This window comes from Rosa rugosa, chromosome 4 (genome assembly GCF_958449725.1).
Source record: "Rosa rugosa chromosome 4, drRosRugo1.1, whole genome shotgun sequence".
Lineage (NCBI taxonomy): Eukaryota > Viridiplantae > Streptophyta > Magnoliopsida > Rosales > Rosaceae > Rosa > Rosa rugosa.
This window is the reverse complement of record NC_084823.1, coordinates 36,670,867-36,696,422: the sequence shown is the minus strand read 5'-3', so window position 1 is coordinate 36,696,422 and position 25,556 is coordinate 36,670,867. Positions and strand designations below refer to the sequence as shown.

Here is a 25,556-nt window from a genome sequence, read left to right as displayed (position 1 = left end):
TATTAGAGAAACTTATGTGTCGCTCTAGTGGGTTGTATGCAACCACTATTTGAGTTATTGAATCCAACCATGTCATGAGAGACGACTTATGAGATTTTGACACATATAGGCTTTGACAAGATGATCCGTGTATTAAAGACTTTACACGGACATCCATTTTCAGAACGAAGAAAAGTAAGGACCAAGAATTGGTTCGAGGAGCTGCACATGCGCCTCATGGCGCCATGATTGTGCAAAGACCGGCCATACATGGCCAGCGCTGCCTACCCCCTGCGGCAAATACATGGCATTGACGCCATAAACTCCTCTCTCTACTTCTCAAGTCTATTGTGACATTATGGCTTAACCAAAAGCCTCATTGGTTGATTATAAAGCCCATGTTTCGTTCTGTAAAGCCTGTTATTTAGGATTGAGACCATCCTATGCAAAGGAGATTGAGGAAATAATTTCATTCTTACAAAGAATCTAAGGGAATTCTATGGATTTGATCAACCAACTTGCGGACCGTATAGATGTTTTATGGTGTTGGTTGATACGCAAACACACTGGTCACGTGTTGTGCCATTATCCACTTGTAATGCTGCTTGTACTACACTCCTAGCACATAACATATGGCTACGGGCTCACTACCCAGATCATCCCATTCAATCAATTTGACTTGATAATGCTAGAGAGTTTACATCGACAATTTTCGATGACTATTGCATATCATTGGGTATTGATATCAAGTATCATATTCCCATGTACACACCCAATTGGTCTCGCGGAAAAGCCACCATTAAACGACTACGATGGTAGCCTGGACATTGGTAATGCGCACCAATATTTCCGCTTGGGTTATGCAATATCGCATGCAGCTATGCTAATTCGTCTACGACTCATAGCAGCCACTCAACTTTTATTTGCGTTATAGCTAGTGATTGAGTTCGAGTCTAATATCTCGTATTTATGCATATTTGAGTGTGCGGTTCATGTGCCTCGTCTCTGATGCGCTCGCAAACGTTGCAAGCCTATACAAAAGTGATTAACCTCGTCTCCTACGGAAGAAATATTCAACTAACCCTTGCTTGCCAAGCACTCAATTGTGGTACAAACACCGATTAGAAACGTCATAGAAGACATATAGAAGCTGCACCACCTTCACATAGACTTGAAGGAAATAACATGCAATTAGTAAAGAGCTATCTCCTTCCCTTTCGGGTACGGTTGGAGTCTGCTCCGCCACCAGCCTTGTCAAGCTTGGGGAGAAGTTTTTTCTTTGCTGCCTACTCTCGTTTCCCTGCTTTGCTTTCTTCTTTTCCCCATAGGGTAGTTTGTTTCTACTACCTGCAGGTCTCCCCCTCTTCCTCTTCACCTGGAGAGGTTGTTCCTCAGTCGGCTACACCGGTACCAAACCTAGCTGTTCCGGTTCCAAGTTTAAGTTTCTTTTTCCAACAGCTAGACTCAACTTGAGTTTTTTTCGGAGAAATAGTGATGTTGTCATCCTCCCTCTGTCTTCTCTTCCCCGTGAAACTGTCAGATACAGCTATCATCTCAGTCAGTTCTCGGATATGAGTTTTACGCCGAGGTCGGTTCATTAACACAGCCGGATTGCGGAGCAGCCGCTCCGGCAGTTGATTTGGAAGCACAGTTCGGAAAACCACATCCTGTCCTCCTATAAAAACCCTAGTATGGACTCCTGCATTCATTACGTTAACCGACGCCGAACTCGAGGTCGAAACATTGCTCCCAACAAGCTGGATCTCTGGTATAGAAGCATTAGGTCCTTGTGATGCACCTAAGACCGTGCGTGTTGATTCATCATTCTCCTCCAAAAGAGGTCCAGAGCATGGAAGGCCTACATGAGTAACCAGGCCACAAGTCGAGCATCGACCAAATAGTTTGTCAAACCTAAACTTGCATAAAAACTCGACTTCATCCTCCACCCAATACTATCGTTGAAAAGGCAGCGGTCGGTTAAGAGGGATTTCCACCCAGATTCGAAGCTTCCCAACCTTCTTGGCCTGTTTGTCAATCTCCTTGAAGTCACCCAGGGTAAACCCGATCATAGTCATCACCCTCTCAGAACGAAAGGCAGGAGGGATGCCTTGCCAAGTGATCCAGTACGAGGCTGAGGTGAAAGATATCGATTCAATAGCAGCCACTCCATCATAGTAGGCTAGGGCAACTGGAGCATGATTGTACCCCCATGGAGCTCCCTTCCAGATCCAATCCCGATCTGTGGCGTCAAATAGAGTAAAAAGAACCCTCTGCCCCTCCACCTCCTCTACGCGCAGTGAACCATTCACCCTCCATGCATTTCGGAACATCCCCAGGAAAGATCAATTCTTGTACTCCCGAGCGGTGAGAAGTTTCCCCACCATAAACACGTCTGCCTGTCGCAGACCCTCCCTTGTGTAGGTCGCAGATCGACCTGCTTCCTTCCCTCAGCAATCGCAAGAGAAGAAGCCAGTCGAGCTGTCATGGCATCAACAGAAGACATTGTTGATGGTTGCACAGAAACACCGCATAAACCCTAACCCTAAGAGAAAAGGAGGCGGCTCTGTTTTTTTATTTGGTACTAAAACCTCCTATTTTCTTTCTTGATTTTTGCTTTTATAGAAAATATATATGTGTGTGTGTGTATATATATATATACACACACACACACACACACACACACACACATACTAGTAAGGCCCACCGACTATGTGTGTGAAGATAAGTTAAGATAATGGAAAAACTTCTCGTACAACTACCACATTTTCTGCTTTTTATTTATTTATTTTTTTTTTATTTTACAATTTACCATATTATCCCTATTAATTAATTATATTTCATGATTTTTTAATATATAAAAGTTAAATTGGTAAAAAATTTCAATTTTGAAGAGCAAGCACTGTTCTCTTAATTAGTATAGATATATAGAACTACAATTGTAACTATTCATTGCGTTTAAGCTAGTTAATGTTTCCTCATTCACTTTGATGTATCAAATGATGTCCTCGTTATTCCTCTTTTTCTAGTCCTATTGTTGGATTTTGTTTGTGTCTAATACGTGGAGATAAAACCTGGTATAACTGCTTCAAGGCGAAGATAGTATAGCGTGCATGTGAGACGGTGGCGGTTCCACCGCCTCGATATAAAGGGCCGATTCGATCTCCACCGATTGACAGATCATGTTTGATTAATACAGGGTTGAAAAAGAGAGACATTGTGGCAGCTTATCATTCTCGACGCCATGCATGCTCACCACGTACCTGTTCGCGTGTCTGTTTCATTGTTTACCTTCATGATCGAATATCTGTCTCTCTCTGTTTGGTATTTAAGATCAATATTTTAGTTCAAACTGAACCTGGATATACGTAGGCATAATTGGAGGGCATAGCGTTTGGAATTCATATAGCAAGTACCAAATCCTAGTCTTGTGGCGCGTGTTTGACCAGTATCTGATTGATATGCAGTCTGCAAAGGAGAAGATCAGTAACTTGGCCAGTGCTTCCAAGGAGAAAGTAGAGACTCACAAAGCCAAAACGGAAGAGAAGGTTGCTGCTTTAATTTATTCAATTACATATCCAATAAGAGAAGATGAATTCAGTACATTAATAGTTGTTTATATTGATTGTAGGTTGAGAAGATGACAGCGAGGACAGAGGAAGAGAAGAGAATAGCGGAGGAGAAGAGAAGAGCTAAAGAGGCAGAAGCGAAGATGAAGCTGCATGAGTCCAAAGCCGAGCATGAAGCCGATAAACTGACTACTGGTGCTCCTGCAACTGATGCCGGTGCTCCGATGGGTAGGACCGCGGTTCCATCGTATCCACTGGGAGGTTACAGCACCCGAAAACTGCCCTAGTCGTAGCTAGTATTAGTTGGTAGTCTAGAATGAGCTAGCTATAGCTTCTCATGCCGTCATGCTCTCGTATTAAATTTATCTTTAGCTTAGGCCTTGTGGTTTCATCTTGCAAGTTAGGCTTAGGGCTGATGTTCAGTTTGCTGTTTTTCCTGGAGTACCACAAATTAGCTGGACGTTATTAGGGTTCATCCTTGCAAGTTAGTAAGGTAGTGTCAATTCAATTTTAATTAATGTCTGTTCATATTTTTGTTGTTGAAATGATAATATGGTGGCGAGTCAAGCTATAAGAGGTGAACACTTTTCACATATGTTCCATCTCGCGTAATATTTTCACTTTAGAGCGAGCTTCACAACTAAAAGTGAGCGTCACAACTAAAACAGTGATCGAGACACGGTTAATTAGTGTGAATGACGTATTTGAGCAATATCAACAGTTCACGTAGGGTGATTGACTGATTGCAGTGGTATCTTTATCTAGAATTACTGTTTTGTCAAGCTAATGAAAGTTAATTAGATTGCAGTGGTATCTTTATCTAGAATTACTTTTTTGTCAAGCTGATGAAAGTTTATTAGCATAAGTTATCATTAGTAATATCAAGGTAAGAATGTTGAAAGTTTATTAGCATAAGTTATCATTAGTAATATTAAGGGAAGAATGCAAATATATTGATGGATGGTTACATCAAATACACTTTTTGGTTATTAAAAGAAAAATTAATTATAAATATTAAGGGTTGAAATTATCTTATATACACTTTTAGGATTATCTTACATTTTTTGGTTATTAAAAGAAAAGTTAATTATAAATATCAAGGTTTGAATTTATCTTATATACACTTTTAGGATTATCTTGTATCACTTTTACGTAATATCTGTTTATATCTACATTGTTGAAATGACTACATGGTGGCGAGTCAAGCTATAGGAGGTGAACATTTTTCATATATCGTGTAATATTTTTCACTTCGGAGCGGGCGTCACAACTAATGAAAGTATTTGAGCAATATCAGCTTCACGTAGGGTGATTGCAGTGGTATCTTTATCTGGAATTACTTTTTCTGTCAAGCTAATGAAAGTCAATTAGCACAAGTTATCATTACTTCAGAGAGGAAAGTAATATCATGGGAGAAAATTTAAAGCACCGACGGTGCAAGCCTACTTGCACCGTCGGTGTATAGAAGAATTTCCGACGGTGCAGGTAGAATTTCTAGTAACATCAGATAAAGTAACCATATGTGCATTGAAGAATTTTCAGATGCAATTAGTAGATGATCAATCATGCATGCTAAGTTGCTAACCAGTGAACGCCCACTCCTCTCCCATCAAGTGATCCAGCTGATCTAGTTTAGTGGTGATATAAATGGATAGTTCTTTGTTTTACTCCCAAAAAAAAAAAAAAAAAAACGTTGAATGAATCGCAGAGATTCCTAGCTAATGCATAAGACTTTTATCAGAATTTGGTGTTAGGCCAAAGTAATTGAGGATGGCACGGAAAGAAGGTTTAGCTGGTAGTGCGCGCTATTAAACTGAGATTTATAGCAACTGAAAAAGTTTATAAAGTCCACTCAGAATTCAGAAATCTGGTTAATTAAAGAAGTTTCTTCTTTTATAAGATATGGATCGACGTCACTGCAGTACATGAGATTTTGAAGAAAGGGAATGACTAGCGAAAGAGAAAGCCAGAAGGATTATCTCACAACGTGGCAGAATCACAGAGGAAGGGCATGCATGCTCGCCATGTATTGCTAACGTGGCGTATCAGCAGTCCTAAACTGAGAAACCCAGATTGTTGGAGCTAAAGTATTGCATAATTAAGCTTCTTATCCTTTGAGTTCTTAAATCCTTCTCATCCTTCTCCCTACATATACACATCTACTAGAGTATTAGTCATCTTGTGTCCGTTTGGGAATAAGACCAAATCAATGTCCTGGAAACAAAGTCTTAGGAGTGCTCAACCCTTGGTGAAACAAAGTTACAAGCTTCATAGCAAAGTGCGAAAATTCTTCTGGAGATTTCTGGTGTGTAAGAGTGCAACAAGAAGATATGCAGGCCGCAAAGGAAAAGCTTAGCAATCTGGCCAGCTCGGCCAAGGAGCACGTCAATATCTACAAAGCCAAAGTACAAGAAAAGGTAGTCTATCATCATCTTCCATCACTAGGTCACTACCTATATGATTGCGGTTTACCTTATCACTTGTATGTGTTTTCTTGAAGTTACTGAATAGTTGCTGTATTACAGTTGGAGAGAGCAAAAGCTAGGAATAAGGAAGAGAAGAAGATGGTGAGAGAGCGTCGGAAAGTGAAGGAGGCGAGTGCAAAGATGGAGCTGCATAAAGCTAAAGCCAGGCATGCAGAGAAGAAATTAGGTGCCAAACTATCTCATGGGCATGGGATATTCAACTATCACCACCCACCACCAGCACCACTTCATAATCATCAACATCAACATGGGCACCAGCATCTGGGAACAACTAATATGATCCCTTCAAATCCGCATGTGTAGCTAGAGTTCTGGTTCTTCAATATTAATAATGTCTAGCTGCAGCTTGTGATATGCAGATATGCATTTGCCATATGTTATAACAAAGAAGTGGAATTTGAGGTGTACATTATGTATTCTGACATATTCTGATACATTAGCAAGTGGAATAATTTCTATTTATCGATTCTAAAGTTGCTCATTGGCCGGGTGCTTTCGATTTGCGAGGTGGATTCGGATAAGTCGATGTGCATGTATGATTTCATCAGGTCGAGTTCAACCAATGTCTGAACTAGTACTTATTATCAGTTATCTGCAAGTGAAACCATATGAATGTATGAGATTTACTCTGCCTGGTGATTTTGGCACCATGTCAAATGTTCAAAATGTTCCCCAATCGTCTAAGCTATCACCAATCCTGCATAATGCTATTATGTTTAACCTAATAATAGTCAGAGAACATAGATATTAGACACTACAGTGGAGTTGGAAAATGAAAAAGAGGCCATGAGCAAGGGATTAGAAGGAGATCTTCCACAAACTCATGTTCCTAGTTTGTTAGCATCAGAAAAGCAGGCAACAGTTATCTGGACAAAATTGATTCACAAATAACAGATCATGTAACACACTGGAGAAGTGAAAAATAAAGTTTAGGCTTTTCGTAAGGATTGCCACATTCTAGTTTCTCCATGACTCTTATGGTCTGAATCTCTCCATGACCCTCGGTCCTAAATCATCTCCAGAAATGAGTTCAAACAATCTCGCAACATAAACAAGCTTATCATAGAAACCGCAGGAACACATAGAAAACCAGTTGAAGCCATCAATCAAACAACTACCGGTGTATATTAATGACTATATCAAATGTTTACATTCAACTCCTACAGGCAAGTTACATCCAACTCCTACATGCAAGCGCATGACCACAGTTAGTTCCAGGCTTCCAGCAGTACAACCCAGACCCTTGAAGCAAACAATTTTCAGAAAACCCACACCTGTTATGTATTAATATAATGGGCTCCTGTGTTCCACACTTCTTCTTATCAGCACTAGAGAACTAGGATGACAAATCCACTCCAAAAAAACAATAGACCACAAAAGGAAAGAGACCTGATCAGCTTCTTCAAGGAATCATCATATCCACAGAGATCTACCTCGGTATTCCACACACTGTTGGATTCTTCCATCCTGTGATAAGGCCTGACTCTTCACTTTAGCTGGCCTCGTACTGGATTTCACTTCAAACCTTCTATTTTCCCTGCTGGCAGACATATCTGGGAAGACCTCATCCAGGAACTGATCTGCTACATCTCCATCTTCATCCATCCTTTGTCGCCTTGCATGCCATCTTAGACCCTAGATGGAGAAAAAACAAGAGATCAAAAACTTTACCTAATTCGCTTTAGCTGTGAGGAGAATATAATCCAAGAAATACAATTAGCAGGATAAAGAGTTCACAAGTTAGCATCTGGACTATTACCTATCCACTGGTTGTGTATTACATTTTCATCTCTCCACTCTCATCATTCGACTCTCAGATAATATAACACAAGCGAAATAGTAAGGCATCCTAATCATTACATTTAAATAACCACTCTCCGGTCAACCCCAACTACAGAATATGAAAGGGTCAACCAACCGACATAAAAGATTCACTCATTCAAGTCCCATATGAGAATACTCTTTTTCAAGTAAGTGGGGTACGTAAATCTACCACTATCAAATTGCCATTGTTTCAGGTCCTTATATGATAAAACTTATCTGGATTAACGAATAAAACAAACACCATAAATCCTCAGAGTGAATAAGGACAAAATATGATATCCTACCCTGCTTACCAAAGGCACTAACTCCTACAAAGTAAATTCTCCCCAAGATCTTCGGTACTTTTACGGTTGAAAGGCAATTATAAGCTGAACACCATTTAAAACCCCATGTGTGAATGAGGCAATTATAAGACAATAACATTTAACTACCCTCTCGGAAGAAGCACAGAAAATAGCATCCTACCCTTCTTACCAGAAGGAAGTACCTCCTACGAAGTGCATTCCCTGGACTTTAATCATAAAAGACCAAAAGACGTAAAACATACACCACTGGAAACCCTGTGTAAATGAGGATTATAAAACAAAGACAATTTAAAAAAATGTATGAATGAGACCAGAATATAACATCCTGCCAATTCTTCCTAAAGTCACTAACTCTTGAAAAGGAAATCACTCAAAGAAAAGAGAAATGTCTTCCTCAAACTTTAACATGTAAGAAAAGGCAACGACATCATAGAGCAAACATCATTTTAAACCTGGTGAATGTGGAAAGTAAGACAGACCATATAAAGCTCCTTGTGTGAATATCGAAGGCACTAATCCTACAGATTTCATTCCCCAAAAGGAGAGATACACTTCTTGAGCTTTTTTACTTAAAGTGCAAAACACTATAAGCATCTATGTCACAATGGTTAATAACTTAATAACAATTAAATTCTGATCAATAAATCAATAGAAGAATTAATATGTAAAGCCTTTCCAGTACCGTAAGGCTCAAAAGAACCATGGTCATAAGAGAAACAATGACAAAGGGAGAGGCAAGACATTTGCCTCTGTATATTTCGTAAGAAATTAAGATTGTTGATTCATGAAACTAAACACAAAACCAGTACAGACAAGGAAAAGATGCAATCTACATATCACGGACATAGTGACACACTGACACGATATAACTCGACAAGAAAAATTTCTAAAAAGTTGGACCGGATGGCAATTAAGATAACAATAAAACACAAAAATAGAGCAAAAGTTCATGTTAAACGTTCATCTTCTGATTCTATCATATTCATACCACGCTAAACAAAACACAGATAATCATATCAATCCTTCATAGGAAACAAAACAATCAGACATGAAACAAAACACAGAAGATTTGAACACTGAAATACAAAACCTATATCTCAACCCAGTCTGCTCCAGGAAAATATGCTTCTTTAAAAAAAAAAATTAAAAAATAAAATAAAATAAATTCAAAAATATCCGAGAACATGTCAAAGGTGTGTTGCATCCGTGTCCAAAGTGCCCCAAACACCTGTCAGATAGTGTCAGACAGTGCCGGTGCTACAGAGGATACAAAATTCCAGGTTTTCCATCGTAATCCCTCAGAGACAAACAATCTTATTTCTTCAAAACTGAAAAGTAGCCTTCTTTTAACTGTCCTCGTGCTTTCTTCATTTCATGTCAGCGGGAGAACGGTGAGGCAATCAGTAATACTAACTTCTTATTCAAAGGACACATACCCTCTAATGCAAGTTATAGACAGAAAGAGTTGTTCAAGTACACCCAATCAAATGGGATATGTGGGACTTAAAACAGGAAAAGAAAGATAAGTCCGACAATCAATGAAACGAAGGCAAAAGGTCCACTATGCTCTCAACCCTTGTTGACAATATTTGACTGAAGCCAATACCTACCCACTACACTCTACTCCTTCAGTTGCTACCCAACAACTGATTTGCTCTCTACTCAGCTAAGCATGCCATTTGCTCACAGCTAATTTCCACATTTTACTTAAACAAACAGGCAGGAAACAGCTCACAGTTGATGCCAACTAACACTACAGAGATCAATAAAACGCAACGAACTTTGCGTAATTTCCCCAAACAAAATCATGCATTCTTCAGTTTCCAATTGCTAGTCAAGGCTACAAAAGCCTACATTCTTCACTTTTCACTTTTCAGATTATAAGTTAAATTCGCCGATTCATAGACTTTTTAGTTCTAAAATTGATCCAATTATGGAAATGAAGGTAAAAGAGAGAGATGATGGACCTGAACACCGCCGTCGCCGGAGCGACAAGGAATGAGAATTGGGCCGGGGAGAGGACGGTCAACGGCGACTTGAACAGGGACGCTGAAGCCTCTGCGGGGAAGGCCGGTGTCTCGGAGATGGGCCTGATTACGGGGCTGACTATCGTCCTCGTCCTCCTCTTTGTCTTTGACTTCGTGGTCATCGTCTTTGGAAAACCCTAGAAACAGCGATAGCTTCTTAAACAGCCCCATCTCCTCCCGACGACGTCGTAGCGGGGACGGCGACGAATTAGGGTTAGATGGTGCTGAATTGAATTGAATGATGGAGTTTTGGGTTTGAGTTGAGGAGAGGAAAGATTAGGACTTGGTTGGGCGACTGAGACTCAATAAAAACTCCCCTAAAGTGCAACTCTCATGATATATCCTTTTCCGGGAAAAATTCACCAACGGTGTCTGGACACTTTGGTGACTTTCAAAATGATACCTGAACTCTGAATGTTATCAATATGATACCTAGACTTTACTTTTCGTATTATCGTCATACCTCTGGCGAATTTCCGTCAAGTCTTCGTCAAGTGTGGCACGTGTGACCCACGTGAGCCCAAAAATGAGGGCAAAAAAGACATTGTGATGGATCCAACCCTAATATCAATTAAAAATTGAAATACCTCCAAAACACAATAGTTATCGAAAACGACTGATCCTAAATCATTCCCAAACTGTTGCTCAAAAGTGAATCAACCTCTCGTGAAAGAATTCTATTCCAATCTGATTCCCAACAAAAAGTCATCGATCAATAGCGAAGATGTGGAGGTTTTTCAGAGAATCTGGACCCAGACGCGACAATAGTGAGTCCCCATTCCTTTCTTTTGATTTCAAATATATGGTCGTACATGGTTGAAGAAATCTTTTTCAGGGAATCTGGGTGGCTTGCAGGCCCCTCCCCCTCAATCAAAAAAAGAATAGGTTAAAGTAGATTAGGGTGTCGATTAGGATGGATTTTTTAGTGTTTTGGGATGTTTTTTAATTGAGTGGTTTAGTGGTCCATGATTACATTGGATTATTTAGTGGCCGTATGTTTAAGCTTAGTTGTTGTTTGTCATTTAGTTGATTGACATTAGATTAGTCTGAAATGCCATAATCATTTTTTATTGTTTCAATCATGGTGGGTCTTTGATTATGGATTTTCTGAGTTTTGTTGTTTATCATTTTCTGCATTTTCTGGGTTTTGAGCTATGTTTTGGGTTTCTGGTTTTTGTTGTTTATCATGTTCTTTTGTTTCATCTTCAGTTCCAGAAGACTTGTACACCATGGGTTTCTGGTATTGATGCCAATAATGGCATGTTCCCTATAGCTTATGCTATAGCAGAAGTGGAGAACACAGATACATGGAGGTGGTTTCTAAAGTACTTGATGTGGGATTTGAAAATGGAGAGAGATTCATCCTACACTTTTTTGACTGACAAACAGAAGGGCTTGGGGATAGCCATAGCTGAATTGTTTCCTGGTGCTGAACACAGACATTGTGTTCGGCATATGTACAATAACTTCAAGGCCAAGCATCCAGGAGAGGGGCTTAAACAGCTTGTATGGGATGCAGCAAGGAGCAGCACCAGAGTGTGGTTCAACAAGCACATGGATGAGCTGCAGCAATTGGACCAAGAAGCATGGCAATGGTTTCAAGACAAGCATCCAGAGCAATGGAGCAGGGCATACTTCAGATCTGATAGCAAGTGTGATATATTGCTCAACAACTTGTGTGAGTCATTCAATGCAGCAATTCTTCCAGCAAGGGATAAGCCCATCTTAACCATGTTAGAGAAGATAAGAATGGACCTAATGGTTAGGATGGCAAACAGAAGGGTTGGAGTTCAAAAGTGGACTGATATGGTTGGGCCTAGGATAAAAAAGATTTTGGATAAGGTGGCAGAGAGGACCTCTTGTTATAGAGCATATCACAGTGGTGAACATGAGTTCCAGATCACTGGAGGTGGTGAAAATGGCAGTAAGCATGCAGTTGACTTAAGGCTCCACACGTGTACATGCAGGAGGTGGCAATTAAGTGGCATACCTTGTGTTCATGCCATTTGTGCTATTAGAAGCAAAGGAGCAGAACCTGCACTTTTTTGTGATGACTGCTTGATGCCTTCCTCTTATATGGAGGCATATAATCCCATTATTCATCCTATTGCTGGTGAGGATGATTGGGAACAAGTTGAGTATCCAATTGCACCTCCCCCATATAAGAAACAAGCAGGAAGGCCAAAAATGAAGAGAACCAAGGAACCTGGTGAGAACAAGCTACCTCCACCAGCACCTAACCAAACAGATAACAAAAAAAAGATGCCTAGAACCTACACCAAGATGACCTGCCAGGTGTGCTTCAAGAAAGGCCATAACAGGTTGGGCTGCCCAATCACTAAGGCCAAAAAAGCAGCAGCAGCTCAACAAGTAGTAAGTCATTCAAACATTTCAGAATTGATGGTTTGTTGTTGGTTATAATCATACATTTAACTTGTTTTAATTTTCATTGTAGGGTGAAGGGAGTTCCAATGGAGGCCAGCAAACTAGGAAGAGGCAAAGAAGGCAGCAGGTTTGTGTTTTCCTCACCAAGCAGTTATTTTTTTCTTTTGTGTGTTTCTTGTAGTAATTTGCTGGTTGTGGTATTGTTACAGTAAATGTTTGATGGGTGAATGATTGTGGATTTATGATTGTTGAGTTGAAATGGATGTGTGATACTAGATTTATGAAAAAAGAAGTAAATGGATGTATGATTGTGATCTGTTGACAATTGATGGATATGGTTGTCTATAGTTGTGAACTTGTCATCTGTTTAAGGTTCTGATTTGTTAGTTAAGATTAAGGTTATGGATTTCTGGTTGTGATGGATATGGTTCTGTTTTCATATGTAGGCACCAAAAGTTCCAACCTCAAAGGGTAATAGCGGATTGAGGGATCAGATCATCAAGTCTAGGTGGGGTTGGAAGAAGTTGAAGACCATGGAGGGCAACCAAGGTGCAAATGGAGGGGCTTCTAGTTCACAAGCAATGCATGAACCTCCAACTCAGAGTAGCCAAAACCCTGCAGCAAAAAAGGCACAACAGAAGGGCCAAACTGAATCTGAATGGGCAGGATTTTGAGGCAAGGGTTGGGTCTTGAAGAACCAATCGACTTTTTGTATGGAACATGTAGGGTTATGATGTAATGAACATGACTTTTGAAATTGCTCTCTTTTGTTGAATTTCTGGAACAATTTGTCGGTTTCAAGAGGCAATGAATTTCTATTTGGTTATTGCCTTTGCCATTTTTAATTTCTGTTTTTTATGAAGATGGTGTGTTTGTTAAGATAGCAGAGTTGCCTTTCATTTGGCACTATTTTATGTCCTTTTATGTCAGTTGCATTCTTTGTACCAATTTCATGTGAAACAGGTCTTGGTCAAATTTGTTAGCATGGTCAATGGATTTTATGTAATTTGGAGGGAAAATTATCAGTCGGCCAACTTTGGAGGGAAGAAGTCCACAAATTTGGTCCAAATCGTGTGTTATGGAGGGAATAATGGGTATAGATGATGGTATAAAACAAACTAAGGGCATATCAGACATTTTGCCCTCATTTTTGGGCTCACGTGAGTCACACGTGCCACACTTGACGGAGACTTGACGGAAATTCGCCAGAGGTATGACGATAATACGAAAAGTAAAGTCTAGGTATCATATTGATAACATTCAGAGTTCAGGTATCATTTTGAAAGTCACCAAAGTGTCCAGACACCGTTGGTGAATTTTTCCCATCCTTTTCCTATAATGGATCCAAAGTGCTTTTGTGTATTTTTATTCCTTTTTTTTTTTCTTTTTATTGTATAAAAAGAAATCGAAATTTTAATTATTTATTTGAAGTTGAAATCTCTGTCAATGTTTATCTATTCACGTTTGATTTTTTAGATTTTAAGTTTTTAGAGGATAAAAAATGATTTGGCATTTTGATCATCGATGAGTCATCACGAGCATGACCAAATCACAGATAGAATTTCAGCAAACCATTCATCAAATTGGCCTAAAGACATGAAAAACAAGCATCCAAGAACATACAGTCATAAGAGGAGTCTTTAGCCATAACTGAATTGGGATCCCAAGCGCAAAACCATCACCACCTTTCCTCCTTACGTCTAGTACCAATTTCTGCTAAGAAACGTCATGAGTGTCCATGTACCGAAGTCGAAAGGGAGAAACAAAGACACAAGAAGTGTATCAAACTATCACCATCATCTACAAATAGCGAATGTACCGAGTCAAATTGCTAAGACCTAGAGCCGTAGTCAAAACGCCTCAAATCGTTGTACAGTTGAGGAACTCGGATGCCATACGCCCATACTTTATCCACACCAAGCCCAACGAAGAAACCCCACATAAGCCAAGGTGTATACGTGCTAAGTAGTATCGAGGAGAAGAATCGCCATCACTATTTTCATGATGTCCATACTCTTTCTATTGAAAATTATTAGTTAGGTGAATTTTTATTATTATATTATTACATCAATATAATGAGAATTTGTAAATCCGTGAGTCGAACTCGCGATCTCTCACTTACAAATAAAAGACTAATGTCAGGTTTATAATTTTTTTCTTTTAGGCGAATAAATATATAAATGGGTGAGAATTATACAGATTGAGACAAATCTCAAGAATCATATTGAGATTTGAGAAGTACATAAGCGATTATTATCCACTCATTACAATAACAAAAGCTTACAAAGCAACAAGATTACTCTCGTCCTCTTATTAAGTGTTATTATTAATAATAATTAAAATTATTGTTGTTGGTGGTGCATTATTGCCTTCTCAAATCTAACACACACAGGAAGAACTGGAACAAAAAGTCTCAACAAAGAAGCCAATTTCACTCATGTCTCGACCTAGCAGAGCTCTGTTAGGGTTGGGAGAGCGCCGCCCTCGGGTTTGGCCTCTCTGCACCTCTCTCCGTCCTGTATGGAGTGCATCTATGGCGTCTTCTCTGGGGACTCCTAAATCAAGACAGGCTTTCACCTTGTCGTCTCTGTTGCAGTTTTCGTTTGTGCCATTATTTCTGGTAGGTCTGAAGGCCTGTGTTCTACCGGATTTTCTACATTCTAATGGTGGTGGCTCGATTAGGCCAAGGAGGGCGAGGCTCAAAGATCAAGGTTCGCTGCTGGAGGGTGAGGCAGTTTCGATTCGATCATGGCGGCCGGGATCGGACTGTGCGATCAGGGGTCAATCTAGTTTTGGGTCTTCTCTCTGGCAGCACCTCCATCGAGGACGTTTTCTGGTTTCTCGACGTCCTGTGGTTGTCTGGTGGCAATTGGTTCATCTGTTTGGGTGGTCTGACTTCCACGGTGTCGGCGCCGGTTTTGTTGGACGGACTGGTTCACAGTCTCGTTGCCCACGGTGGATGACGGCGTCCTTTCTTTACGTGGGTCATCCGGTGGTACGGAGCTCAGGAGATTTCTGGTGCCATGGTGCAGGGAGACCAGCGGCGTGGTGGCAGGATCTCAAGCAGTTTGGTGCGGCGGCAGGATCCGGCGTTGCCGATCTGGACGGGTTGCCGGATGTCGGGCTGAAGCCAGCTTGGGTGCCCAGATCAGCTCCTTGGGTGCCCAGATCAGATTATGTTGGGCCTTGGCCTTTGTCAAGTTTGACCCGTCAGACTTGATCTTGGATTTAGGCCGGTTTTGGATCCGCATTTGGGACCCAGGTCGTATTCTATTTCGGATCTTGGATCCGAAATAGCTGCTCATATTATTCTGGTATTGGTTCTGGTTCTTAAGAGTTCGTCTGCCTAAATCCGTGGTTCTGACACCCTTGGTCGCTTTCGATCTCTTGGTGAGCAAATCGCCTCTCCTAGGTGGTCATATCATCGGTTACAGTTACGGTTACCCTCCTACTTACACTGCTTCAGTGACATATGCAGTGCAGCAATGCCTTACGGCATCAAGTCACATGGTTACCTGGTTCCCTTTTATTCTTGATGCGATTGTGCATCTAATTATGCTTTATTGTTTTTTCTTCATTACAGATGCGTTTGTGCATCTCGTTATGTTTTATTGCTTTCTTTTGATGTTTCCTGCATCACTCCATGTAATCCTCAATTTTCACTTAATATAGTTTGTCGTCTTCCTTTCAAAAAAAAATCTAACACACACAGACACAACATCTGTTAATACACTTAAGACCTTTAAGACTTAAGAGGTTTTCCTGCTTTACATCTACATCTTGAACGGCTTGGAACACAATCTCTCAAATCAATGCACAGTGTCCCTATATTTGGAGGACGACATACATTATGACCAGCTTCTGGAGCCACACTAGGCCCTGGAGTAGGAACAAGAATCTCAGTTAACTCTACATTACACAAAAGAGAAACCAAAAAAAAAAAAAGGAAAAAAAAATTGTTAGTCCATATGTAGTTTGAAAATATATGAAGACTACTACTGGTCTTGCATTTTTAAAGTTATATTAACATTGTTAACCACCTAATATATAGACTCTGAAATGCAGTTGAGGAAGTCCTAATCTTAAAGCACTAGCAATAGAGACCCAAAATTGGGTCCGAATTCAAAATTTGAGTCCAAAACCATAGGAATAGAGTTGTAGTGGGTGGAAAAATTTGGATCTATTTGTGCCGGAGACTCAATTGTTGGCTCGAATCTGATCCAAGAGAGGACCCAAAAAAATTTGGACTCAAAATTGGTGAGACTCACCAAGTGGACTACTGACGCATGCAAGTGGGCATGAGATTAGAAATGGCATGGGTCCCATAAGTTTAAAAGCCAAACAGTTATATGTTCTTTGAATTGAGGACCATGATTGAATTGAATTAACCATTTAATCTGACGGCAAAAAATTAATTCAACCAATTATATCAAAATTTGTTTTAAGACTTTTTTTTATTTTTTAGAAATGTAAATGTTTGAATTTTGTCAGTAATATTGCAGTTTTCAACGGCTTTCTCATGAATTTTGTCATTTTTATTTTATTTTTTCAAAAGTTGCAATGGTTATGTTTAGGAAAAGGAAAAAAATCAATTACTTTAATTTTCTATATAAACTCATTTTACTTCACCATTTTTCTCACCCCACTTTCACTTCTTCAATTTATTTTTCATTTGCCTCTTTCATTCCCTACTCTCACTCTATTGTTCTTCAAGATTTTTTTTCAATATGGAGAATTCTGAAAAGCCAATAAGAGGGAAAGCATGTACCAAAGTCGAAAGGGAGAAACAAAGACACAAGAAGTGTATCAAACTACCACCATCATCTACAAATAGCGAATGTAACTAGTCAAATTGCTAAGAACTAGAGCCGTAGTCAAAAAGCCTCAAATCGTTGTACAGTTGAAGAACCTGGATGCCATACGCCCATACTTTATCCACACAAAGCCCAACGAAGAAACCCCACATAAGCCAAGGTGTATACGTAGGTAGTATCGAGGACAAGAATCGTCATCGCTATTTTCATGATGTCCATACTCTTTCTATTGGAAATTATTAGTTAAGTGGATTATTTATTACATCAATATAATGAGAATTACAACAACTTGTTATTCGTGAATTGAACTCGCGATCTCTCACTTACAAATGAAAGACTAATGTCAGGTTTATAATTTTTTCTTCTAGGCGAATACATATATAAACGAGTGAGAATTATACAAATTGGGAGAGGTAAACCCTAGCTAGGTCGTCCGCCTCTTCTCCATGGCGGCCGGCAGTCCCATAACCCCAAAGCCCTCTTATGCAGCCACCCTAGCCGCTGATTCCCCTCTTCCTTTTGCAATAGCCGATCTGCCAGCACCCTTCACAGAAGATGGCTTGGTCTCTGTCCGTATTTTTGAAGAGCCATTTCTCCGGGGACTTGATCGCTGCAAGACCAACCTGATCGGTCGTGCCACGGTACCAACCAAAACTCCAGAATTGGTTCAGCAACTGAAATCGCTTTGGTCTAATCTCAATCCTTGGACTGTAGCGCCGCTTGGACGTGGCTTTTTCATGCTTCAGTTTAGCACGTTGATTGACATGCAACGAGTTTGGTCCTTGGGTTCTGTCCGTCTCAGCTCTGGGATGCTTCGTTTAATCAAGTGGTCGCCTGACTTCTCTCCACTAACGTACAAAAACTCCTTTGCCCAAGTATGGATTCGCTTGTGGGATTTGAGTTTTGCATACTGGGATCAGCAAACCCTTTTCGAAATTGCTTCAGGGATTGGTACTCCTTTGAAGCTCGATCCCCGTACAAAGAATCGTACGAATGGCTTGTATGCCAAAATCCTAGTCGATGTAGACTTCTCGCAATCGCCTCCGGATAAACTTAGAATAACTCGAGCTAATGGTGAAGTGGTAATAGTTGGAGTCGAATTTGAATCTGTGCCGGCTGTTTGTAGTAAGTGTGGGATTGTAGGCCATGTTGCTTCCTCTTGTCAGGTCATTCAGGAGGCTAATATTGATATACCAACTCTGCGAGGACGGTCAGTAGAGCGGACTACTCGTAGGCGCCGTAAAGCTAGGTCACGTAAGACTGATTCTGCTGCAGTCCCAATATCTACATCAACGCAGGTTGTAATCCCAGGCTTTGAATCACTACCCTCTATGCCGGATGCGCGCACCATTGCCCATGTTTCTCAGCACAATGCCTTACAGCAGACTGAACAGCTCATCGAGCCGTCTGCAGAACCCATTAGGGCTCAGGCAGGAGACGCACAAGTGCAAAGAGTAGAGGAAGTGCAGGCCTCCTCCTCGCTAAGTGTGCCTCCAGGTTTTCAAAGAGTTTTGCCGGGAACAGAACAAGAGTTGGTTCCCTTGGATGAAGTGAGTTCTGCCTGTGTCCATACTGTGGAAGTGGAAGAGGGAGAGTTCACTCCAGTCATCTCCAAGAAAAACAAAAAATTGCAGAAATATGAGGCAGTCTTGAAGCCTAAGGCAGGTAAAGCAACGTCAGTATGTCCTCTCTACAAGGGGGCAAAGCAAAAGCTTTATAAATGAATGTTGTTTTCTGGAATGCCCGGGGCTTCGCAAATGAAGACACGCAGCGGGTATTAAATAATCTGGTACGTAGCTATAAGCCTAAATTAGTTTTTGTTTCGGAACCTTTTGTTGTTCCTGAAGTTCTTCCCAGCTCTCTCTGGAAAATGTTAAATCTTAGTTTATGTGCTACTAATGATCGGGGGTCACAAGCCCCAAATCTGTGGTTGTTATGTCCTATTGATGTCAGGCCCACTCTTCTCTCTGCAACTGACCAACAGATAACAATTTCTTGCTCTCTAGATGGTGTTGCTTGTACCATTACAGCAGTTTATGCCAGAACTACAATTCAGGGTCGACGTCAACTATGGCATGATTTGTCGGTTATTCATCAAAATGGAATTCAGGGGCCGTGGTTGATGCTTGGTGATTTTAATTGTGTTCTTGGTGCACATGAAAAACGGGGAGGGAATGTGCCCAATGCTATAGCTTGTCGGGATTTCCAGCAAATGTGTACTTCTTGTGGCATGTTGGATATTGACACCAAAGAAGTTTTCTATACTTGGTCGAATGGCAGAACTGATGTCAGACTTGACAGAGCTTTTGGAAATTCTGACTGGTTTGAAGCATGGGCAGCCTTTGAGTGTCGTGCCCTTACCAAGGCCTCTTCTGATCATCACCCTATCATGGTTACTTGTTCTCGGCTGACTTTTATTCCCCATGCTCCATTCCGATTTCAAGGTATGTGGCTGCAGCATCCGGGTTTCCTTGCTATGGTGAGAGATTTTTGGACTAGTCTTGCAATTTATGGTTGCCCAATGTATATTCTAGCAACTAAACTTCGCGCTTTGAAAGCTATGCTAAAGGCCTGGAACATTAATTCCTTTGGTGATATTAATCAAAGAGTTAAAGCTTCTAGGGCTGCTTTGGATAGTGTGCAGCAAGAAATTTCAGATTTGGGACCTACAGAGGACAGAATTAGGTGTGAAGAGATGGCCACTCTGAGTTACCAAACAGACTTATCAATGCAGGAATCTTTCCTGAGAAGCAAAGCACGTGTTCGTTGGTTAATTGAAGGGGATAGAAATACGGCTTTCCTGCATAATCTGGTGAAGATACGTCGCGTTCATAAATCACTAACATCAATCAAAGTTGGTTCTCAAGTCTTTCATGGCCAGGATCAGATTGCTCAACAAGTGGTACACCATTTTGAGGCTTTGTTCAGCAGGGACTCTACTATTACTGACACAGGGTTAGTTAATCGCACAATTCCTGCCCTAGTCACTGAGGCAGAGAATTTGAGTCTAACAACTAGACCCACAGTGGAGGAGATTCATGAGGCGGTTTTGAATTTGGATGGTTCTAGTGCCCCAGGTCCTGATGGTTTTGGGGGTATCTTTTTTCAGCAGTGTTGGGAAGTGGTTGCTTTGGATGTAATTGCTGCGGTAAATAGTTTTTTTGATAATGGCTTCTTTCTTCCACATTTCAATTCCAGCCTACTTATCCTTGTTCCCAAGAAGGACGAGGCTGATAGTATCTCAGATTATCGTCCCATTGCACTGGCAAATTTCACCTTCAAGGTGATCACAAAAATCTTGGCTGACAGGCTTGGTTTGGTTGCTTCCAGAATTGTATCCTCCAATCAAAGCAGCCCCTCGACGAGTTAACCCTCCCTCCCATGTTCTTTTTGCTGATGATGTAATGGTGTTTATGCAAGGTAACCCTCGTAGTCTTCGTGCTCTTATGAAATTTTTGGAAGAATATGCAATTAACTCAGGTCAGGTAGTGAGTAAGAATAAGTCATCTGTTTTTTTGGGAAAATATGCTCAGCGCCGCAAAGTTTTTATTCAGCATGTTTTGGGCATCAGAGAAGGATCGTTGCCTTTTACTTATCTGGGGGTCCCTATTTTTAAAGGGTGCCCGAAGCCGTCATACTTCCAAGCCATTGCAGACAAAGTGAGATGCAGCCTTTCTTCTTGGAAGGGTAAGCAACTCTCACAGGCTGCCAGACTTCAATTAATTTCTTCTGTTACTCAGAGTCAGCTCTTGCATAGCTTTCAAGTATATTCTTGGCCGCGGCCTCTTCTTTTGAAGGTGCAACAATGGACACGGTATTTTTTTTGGTCTGGGGATCCTTTAAAGAAAGGATTAGCGCTTATTGCATGGGATACTTGCTGCCGTCCACTTGATCAAGGTGGGTTGGGTTTAAAGAATTTATTTCATTTCAACCGTGCTCTGCTCCTAAAGAATTGTTGGAACATTGTCAATTCCTCTTCCCCTTCAGCAGCCTTTCTGAGGGAGCGATTCTTTTCCTCCGACCTGTGTCTATTGCAGTATTATCAGCGTTCCTCTGTTTGGCCAGGCTTAAAGAAATTATGGGATTCCTTCTACGCGTCTGTTCAATGGTTGGTGGGAGATGGTAGTAGAATTTCTTTTTGTTCAGAGAATTGGTTGGGTACTCCAATCTCATCCATGCATCGAATCACGCCAGTGGTGCGGTCCCTTATGCCTGTCAAGGTCAGTGATTTCATTAGGGACAAGCAATGGGCAATTCCTTCTACCTTTAATTTTTTCTTCCCAGACCTTGCTTCAAGAATTTCTAAAGTGGTGTTGCCTCTGGAGAATGGGGTGGACCAGGTTATTTGGCCACATAATGCTGCTGGGGTTTTAACTTCAAAGGAAGCTTTTGATTTTATTTCACCCCCTAAGCCGAAGGTAGACTGGTGCAAGTTGATTTGGCATAAAGCTTTGCAACCGCGAAAAAGCTTGGTGGCTTGGAAGGTTTTAAATAAGCGGATTTTAACAGATGATTGGTTAGTAAGAAGGGGAATCTATCTTTGCTCTCAGTGTTCTATCTGCCGGTCTCAAGGTGAGTCTTTACATCATCTGTTTTTTGATTGCAGCTTAGTTCATGAATTTTGGGTTTGGCTTGCCTCTTTCTTCCGAATCAGTCTGCTGCCAGGTGCATCTCTAGTTGATCTTATTTCCCCTGACACGTTAATCGGGTTGGCTAGTTCTTCAAAAATTCTATGGAGCTTTGCTTTTTGCAATGCTCTTTGGTGTATTTGGACAGAGAGGAATAAAATCAGGTTCCAAGAGGCTACTTTTAATTTAGCAAGGTTCCAGCATTGGTTTCTAACTTCTTTGAAAGAGTCTGCATCCATTCATTTTATGCCATGTTCTAATGCTTCTTCCATGCAAGGCTTGTTTGCGGTTCTTGGCCTTTCTTCCCTTACTGTAAAGGCCCCAAAGTACATTCCAGTGCAATGGATTCCTCCCCCAATTCAGTGGTTGAAGGTTAACACTGATGGTTCCTTTCGCAGCATTGAGATGGCAGGATTTGGGGGGATTTTTAGAGATCATGAGGGTCATTTTAGAGGCGCTTTTGCCCAAAAAGTGGAAGCTCCGTGTGCAATTGATGCAGAAGTGTTGGCAGTTATTGAGGCTATGAGGATTGCCTGGGCTAAGAGTTGGACTCACATCTGGCTTGAAACAGATTCTATTCTTGTTGTTCAGTATTTCAAGAATCCAAATTTGATCCCATGGAGGCTGCGGATTGCATGGTATAACTGCTTGTATCTCACTCGTATGATTCATTTTAGGGTCTCTCACACTTTTCGGGAAGGGAACACCGTGGCTGATGCTCTTGCTAATCATGGTGCGCTTAATGAGGGTTACAATTGGTGGGATGATGTGCCTACCTTTATAGCTAGGCCTTATGGGCGGGATTTGTCCTCTATGATTAACTATAGGTTTCGTTGATGGGTTTTGTAGTTTTTATTTTTTTCTTTCTTTTTCTTTTTTGTAATTCTGTTATTTTGTCTGTTTCTTTTGGCGTTTGTTTTTCTATGCACAGGGAAAGAGGACTTGTCTCTTCCTTGTTTTTACAGGTTGGGTTTTGGTTTGGTCCCCCCAACGGATTTGTATTGGTCTTTTTATGTTTTAATAAAATAGGGGGATGGGGGGTGGGTTCCCAGAGTGTGGCAGACCCTTCTCCTTCGGGATTGAGGGTGGGATTTGTTCCCTACATTGTCTGCCTCCGAGGAACTAATATCGCCTAATCCCTTATTTATAAAAAAAAAAAAAATAATAAATAAATAAATAATTAAAAAAAAAAATACAAATTGGGACAAATCTCAAGAATCATGTTGAGAAGTACATAAGCGATTATTATCCACTCATTACAAAATCAAAAGCTTACAAAGCAACAAGATTACTCTCATCCTCTTATTAAATTTTACTATTAATAATAATTACAATTATTGTTGTTGGTGGTGCATTATTGCCTTCTCAAATCAAACACACACAGACACAACATCTCTTAATACACTTAAGACCCTTAAGAGGTTTTCCTCCTTTACATCTACATCTTGATCGGCTTGGAATACAATCTCTCAAAACAGTGCATGGTGTCCCTATACTTGGAGGACGACATACATTATGACAGCTTCTGGAGCCACACTAGGCCCTGGTGTAGGAACAAGAATCTCCTTTAGAAGGCAACGATATTATATTCTCCCATTCACTGTACTCATGTCATTTCCCAATGGTGTATTTGTTGCATCGATCTGAGAGTTTTTCACCCAATTCTGGATCTCTCGGTACATATTACCTTATCATAGAATTATACTAGGTGAATTACTATTTTGGATACTGTAAAAAAAAGTTCACCTTATCATTGTCATATTAGGGTTTGAGTTGGAAAGGCTGAAGAACAAGGACATGGACGTGGACATGGAGGAGGCCAAGGGGCAAAATCTACGAAGGTGCTGAGATGGTCTAAACCTTATTAATTACATTGTTTCTTGCTTCTTAGTTTTGTGTACAACTAAAGTTTCAATTTCTGGTACAAGGTCTTGTTCTTTAATGTCACATTTCCAAATTTAGTTTTGATTGTTAACTTGTTGACTTGTTTCATCATTGACAATGAGTTTGGATTTGTTATTTGTAAGTAGCTATGTAAACCCTAATCGGCAGATGAAAACTCGAGGAGATTCGTCCTCCCCGTAACAAATTTTGTAAAGTGGGTTAACACCATGGCACTACTTTCTGATTCAACCGTACCCGGCCATTCGAGTACATAAATCCAAGACGTCAGGGTGCACATCTTTTTGAACACCTACTTATATGCTCACTTCATACTTCCAACCTATGAATTTGAAGCAGAAAACCTAATTGGCTCTGATGAAGTCTAGCCCCATCTTTGTGCTAGAATCGACTTTGAAATTCATCCTTTACGCTTCAGGAGAAATTAATCGACTATGGAATTCAATGTTGATCATCGTACTAAACATTATTGATTTCTAGTATGGGAAAATTTAACTTAAGCAATAAGCAGTTATAACTTTTAGCTTATGAAAATTGCATCTTACTAACTTTTATAAGTTGTTGTCAAATTGTACGCAACTTTTAAAATAACCTGCTTTTAAATTTTGGGTTTTTATCCATTTACCCCATTTTTAGAGATTTTTTTCCCACTTACCCCATTAAGTTTTTTTAATTCCCTCTTACCCAAAACACTCTAAGGAGGTCTTCCCTAATAGGCTAATACCCTATTAAGATTTTTTTTTTGTTTTTTAAATTTTTTTAATACCATTTTACCCTCACCCCTTTGAAACTGAGAGAGAGAGAGAGAGAGAAACCATAGGAGACTTCGCCAGAGCCCGGTCACCGGCCGCCGGCCGCCGGAATCCGGCCAACTTCGCCGGATTTCGGTCACCGGCTGCCGCTCACCGGAATTTGCTGAAAATCTCACCGGAAATGTTTTTTTTGCCCCCAATAGACATCTATTGCCCCCCAATAGACGTCTATTGCCCCGATAGTCTATTGCCCCCCAATAGACGACTATCAGCCATGTATTGCCCCCCAATAGACCTCTATTGCCCCCTAATAGACGTCTATTGCCCCCAATAGATGTCTATTAGCCATGTATTGCCCCCCAATAGACGTCTATTGCCCCCTAATAGAACTTTCGGTAGTCGGAATGAGAACTAATCTTCCTAAAATTAGACAAATAAAACTTTGATTAAAGAAAAAAATGAAGAGATTATATCAATTCAAAACGTCTATTGCCCTCCAATAGACGTCTACTGCCCCCCGATAGATATTCAATTTTTTTTGTTTCTTTCCTTCTGCCCTATTAACATGATCGATCCTACTCACTCGTACATATTTCCAAAAGCAAAACTTAATAAACAACCTCCATAATAAATCACCAGACCGTGATTGATCTATCTTATTCAATCCATGTTATATTGCTATAAAGGCCCACTAAAAATAAAGCAGTCCTAAAGCCAGAAAGATATTAAGAAGAAAAAAAAAAGGCATGCAATTTTGCAACCACAAGTTTGCACATCTATTGCCAAAAAAAATGTTTGCACATCTTTCTGGAAGTGTTAAGCTGAGGTTGAAATTGAATTGAAGAGAGTAATGGGCCCCAGAATGCTGAAACCCACGCCAAGTCAAAA

The 25,556-nt window shown here is 40.5% G+C and overlaps 5 protein-coding genes across 7 annotated transcripts; 4 read left to right on the top strand and 1 right to left on the bottom strand.

The window, feature by feature from the left end:
* Nucleotides 1-3,242: 3,242 nt before the first annotated feature.
* Nucleotides 3,243-3,839, top strand: LOC133741746 (late embryogenesis abundant protein 18). Its single transcript, XM_062169476.1, has 2 exons — nucleotides 3,243-3,524; nucleotides 3,608-3,839. The coding sequence occupies exons 1-2, from the start codon at nucleotides 3,438-3,440 to the stop codon at nucleotides 3,830-3,832; spliced, it is 312 nt and encodes a 103-aa protein (XP_062025460.1). The 5' UTR covers nucleotides 3,243-3,437; the 3' UTR covers nucleotides 3,833-3,839.
* A 2,036-nt stretch (nucleotides 3,840-5,875) lies between these two features.
* LOC133745483 (late embryogenesis abundant protein 6) lies at nucleotides 5,876-6,985 on the top strand. Its single transcript, XM_062173566.1, has 2 exons — nucleotides 5,876-5,962; nucleotides 6,071-6,985. Exons 1-2 carry the CDS (start codon nucleotides 5,876-5,878, stop codon nucleotides 6,332-6,334), a joined length of 351 nt encoding a protein of 116 aa, XP_062029550.1. The 3' UTR covers nucleotides 6,335-6,985.
* Nucleotides 6,986-7,137: 152 nt separating this feature from the next.
* On the bottom strand, nucleotides 7,138-10,513 carry LOC133745482 (uncharacterized). The gene is made up of 2 exons (XM_062173565.1): nucleotides 10,128-10,513; nucleotides 7,138-7,666 (listed from the first exon to the last, which is right to left on the bottom strand). The coding sequence occupies exons 1-2, from the start codon at nucleotides 10,356-10,358 to the stop codon at nucleotides 7,445-7,447; spliced, it is 453 nt and encodes a 150-aa protein (XP_062029549.1). The 5' UTR covers nucleotides 10,359-10,513; the 3' UTR covers nucleotides 7,138-7,444.
* Nucleotides 10,514-10,804: 291 nt separating this feature from the next.
* LOC133745462 (uncharacterized) lies at nucleotides 10,805-13,398 on the top strand. 3 transcript variants are annotated; one of them, XM_062173536.1, is made up of 4 exons: nucleotides 10,805-10,954; nucleotides 11,397-12,560; nucleotides 12,643-12,699; nucleotides 13,019-13,398. In XM_062173536.1, the coding sequence occupies exons 2-4, from the start codon at nucleotides 11,448-11,450 to the stop codon at nucleotides 13,244-13,246; spliced, it is 1,398 nt and encodes a 465-aa protein (XP_062029520.1). In that variant the 5' UTR covers nucleotides 10,805-10,954; nucleotides 11,397-11,447; the 3' UTR covers nucleotides 13,247-13,398. The 3 variants fall into 3 exon arrangements, with proteins under 3 accessions (XP_062029520.1, XP_062029519.1, XP_062029518.1); XM_062173535.1 differs by lacking the exon at nucleotides 10,805-10,954 and adding an exon at nucleotides 11,062-11,271; XM_062173534.1 differs by lacking the exon at nucleotides 10,805-10,954 and having other exon boundaries at nucleotides 11,282-12,560.
* Nucleotides 13,399-17,832: 4,434 nt separating this feature from the next.
* On the top strand, nucleotides 17,833-22,851 carry LOC133744735 (uncharacterized). Its single transcript, XM_062172793.1, has 3 exons — nucleotides 17,833-19,051; nucleotides 19,234-20,700; nucleotides 20,807-22,851. The coding sequence occupies exons 1-3, from the start codon at nucleotides 17,833-17,835 to the stop codon at nucleotides 22,849-22,851; spliced, it is 4,731 nt and encodes a 1,576-aa protein (XP_062028777.1).
* The last annotated feature ends 2,705 nt before the right edge of the window (nucleotides 22,852-25,556 follow it).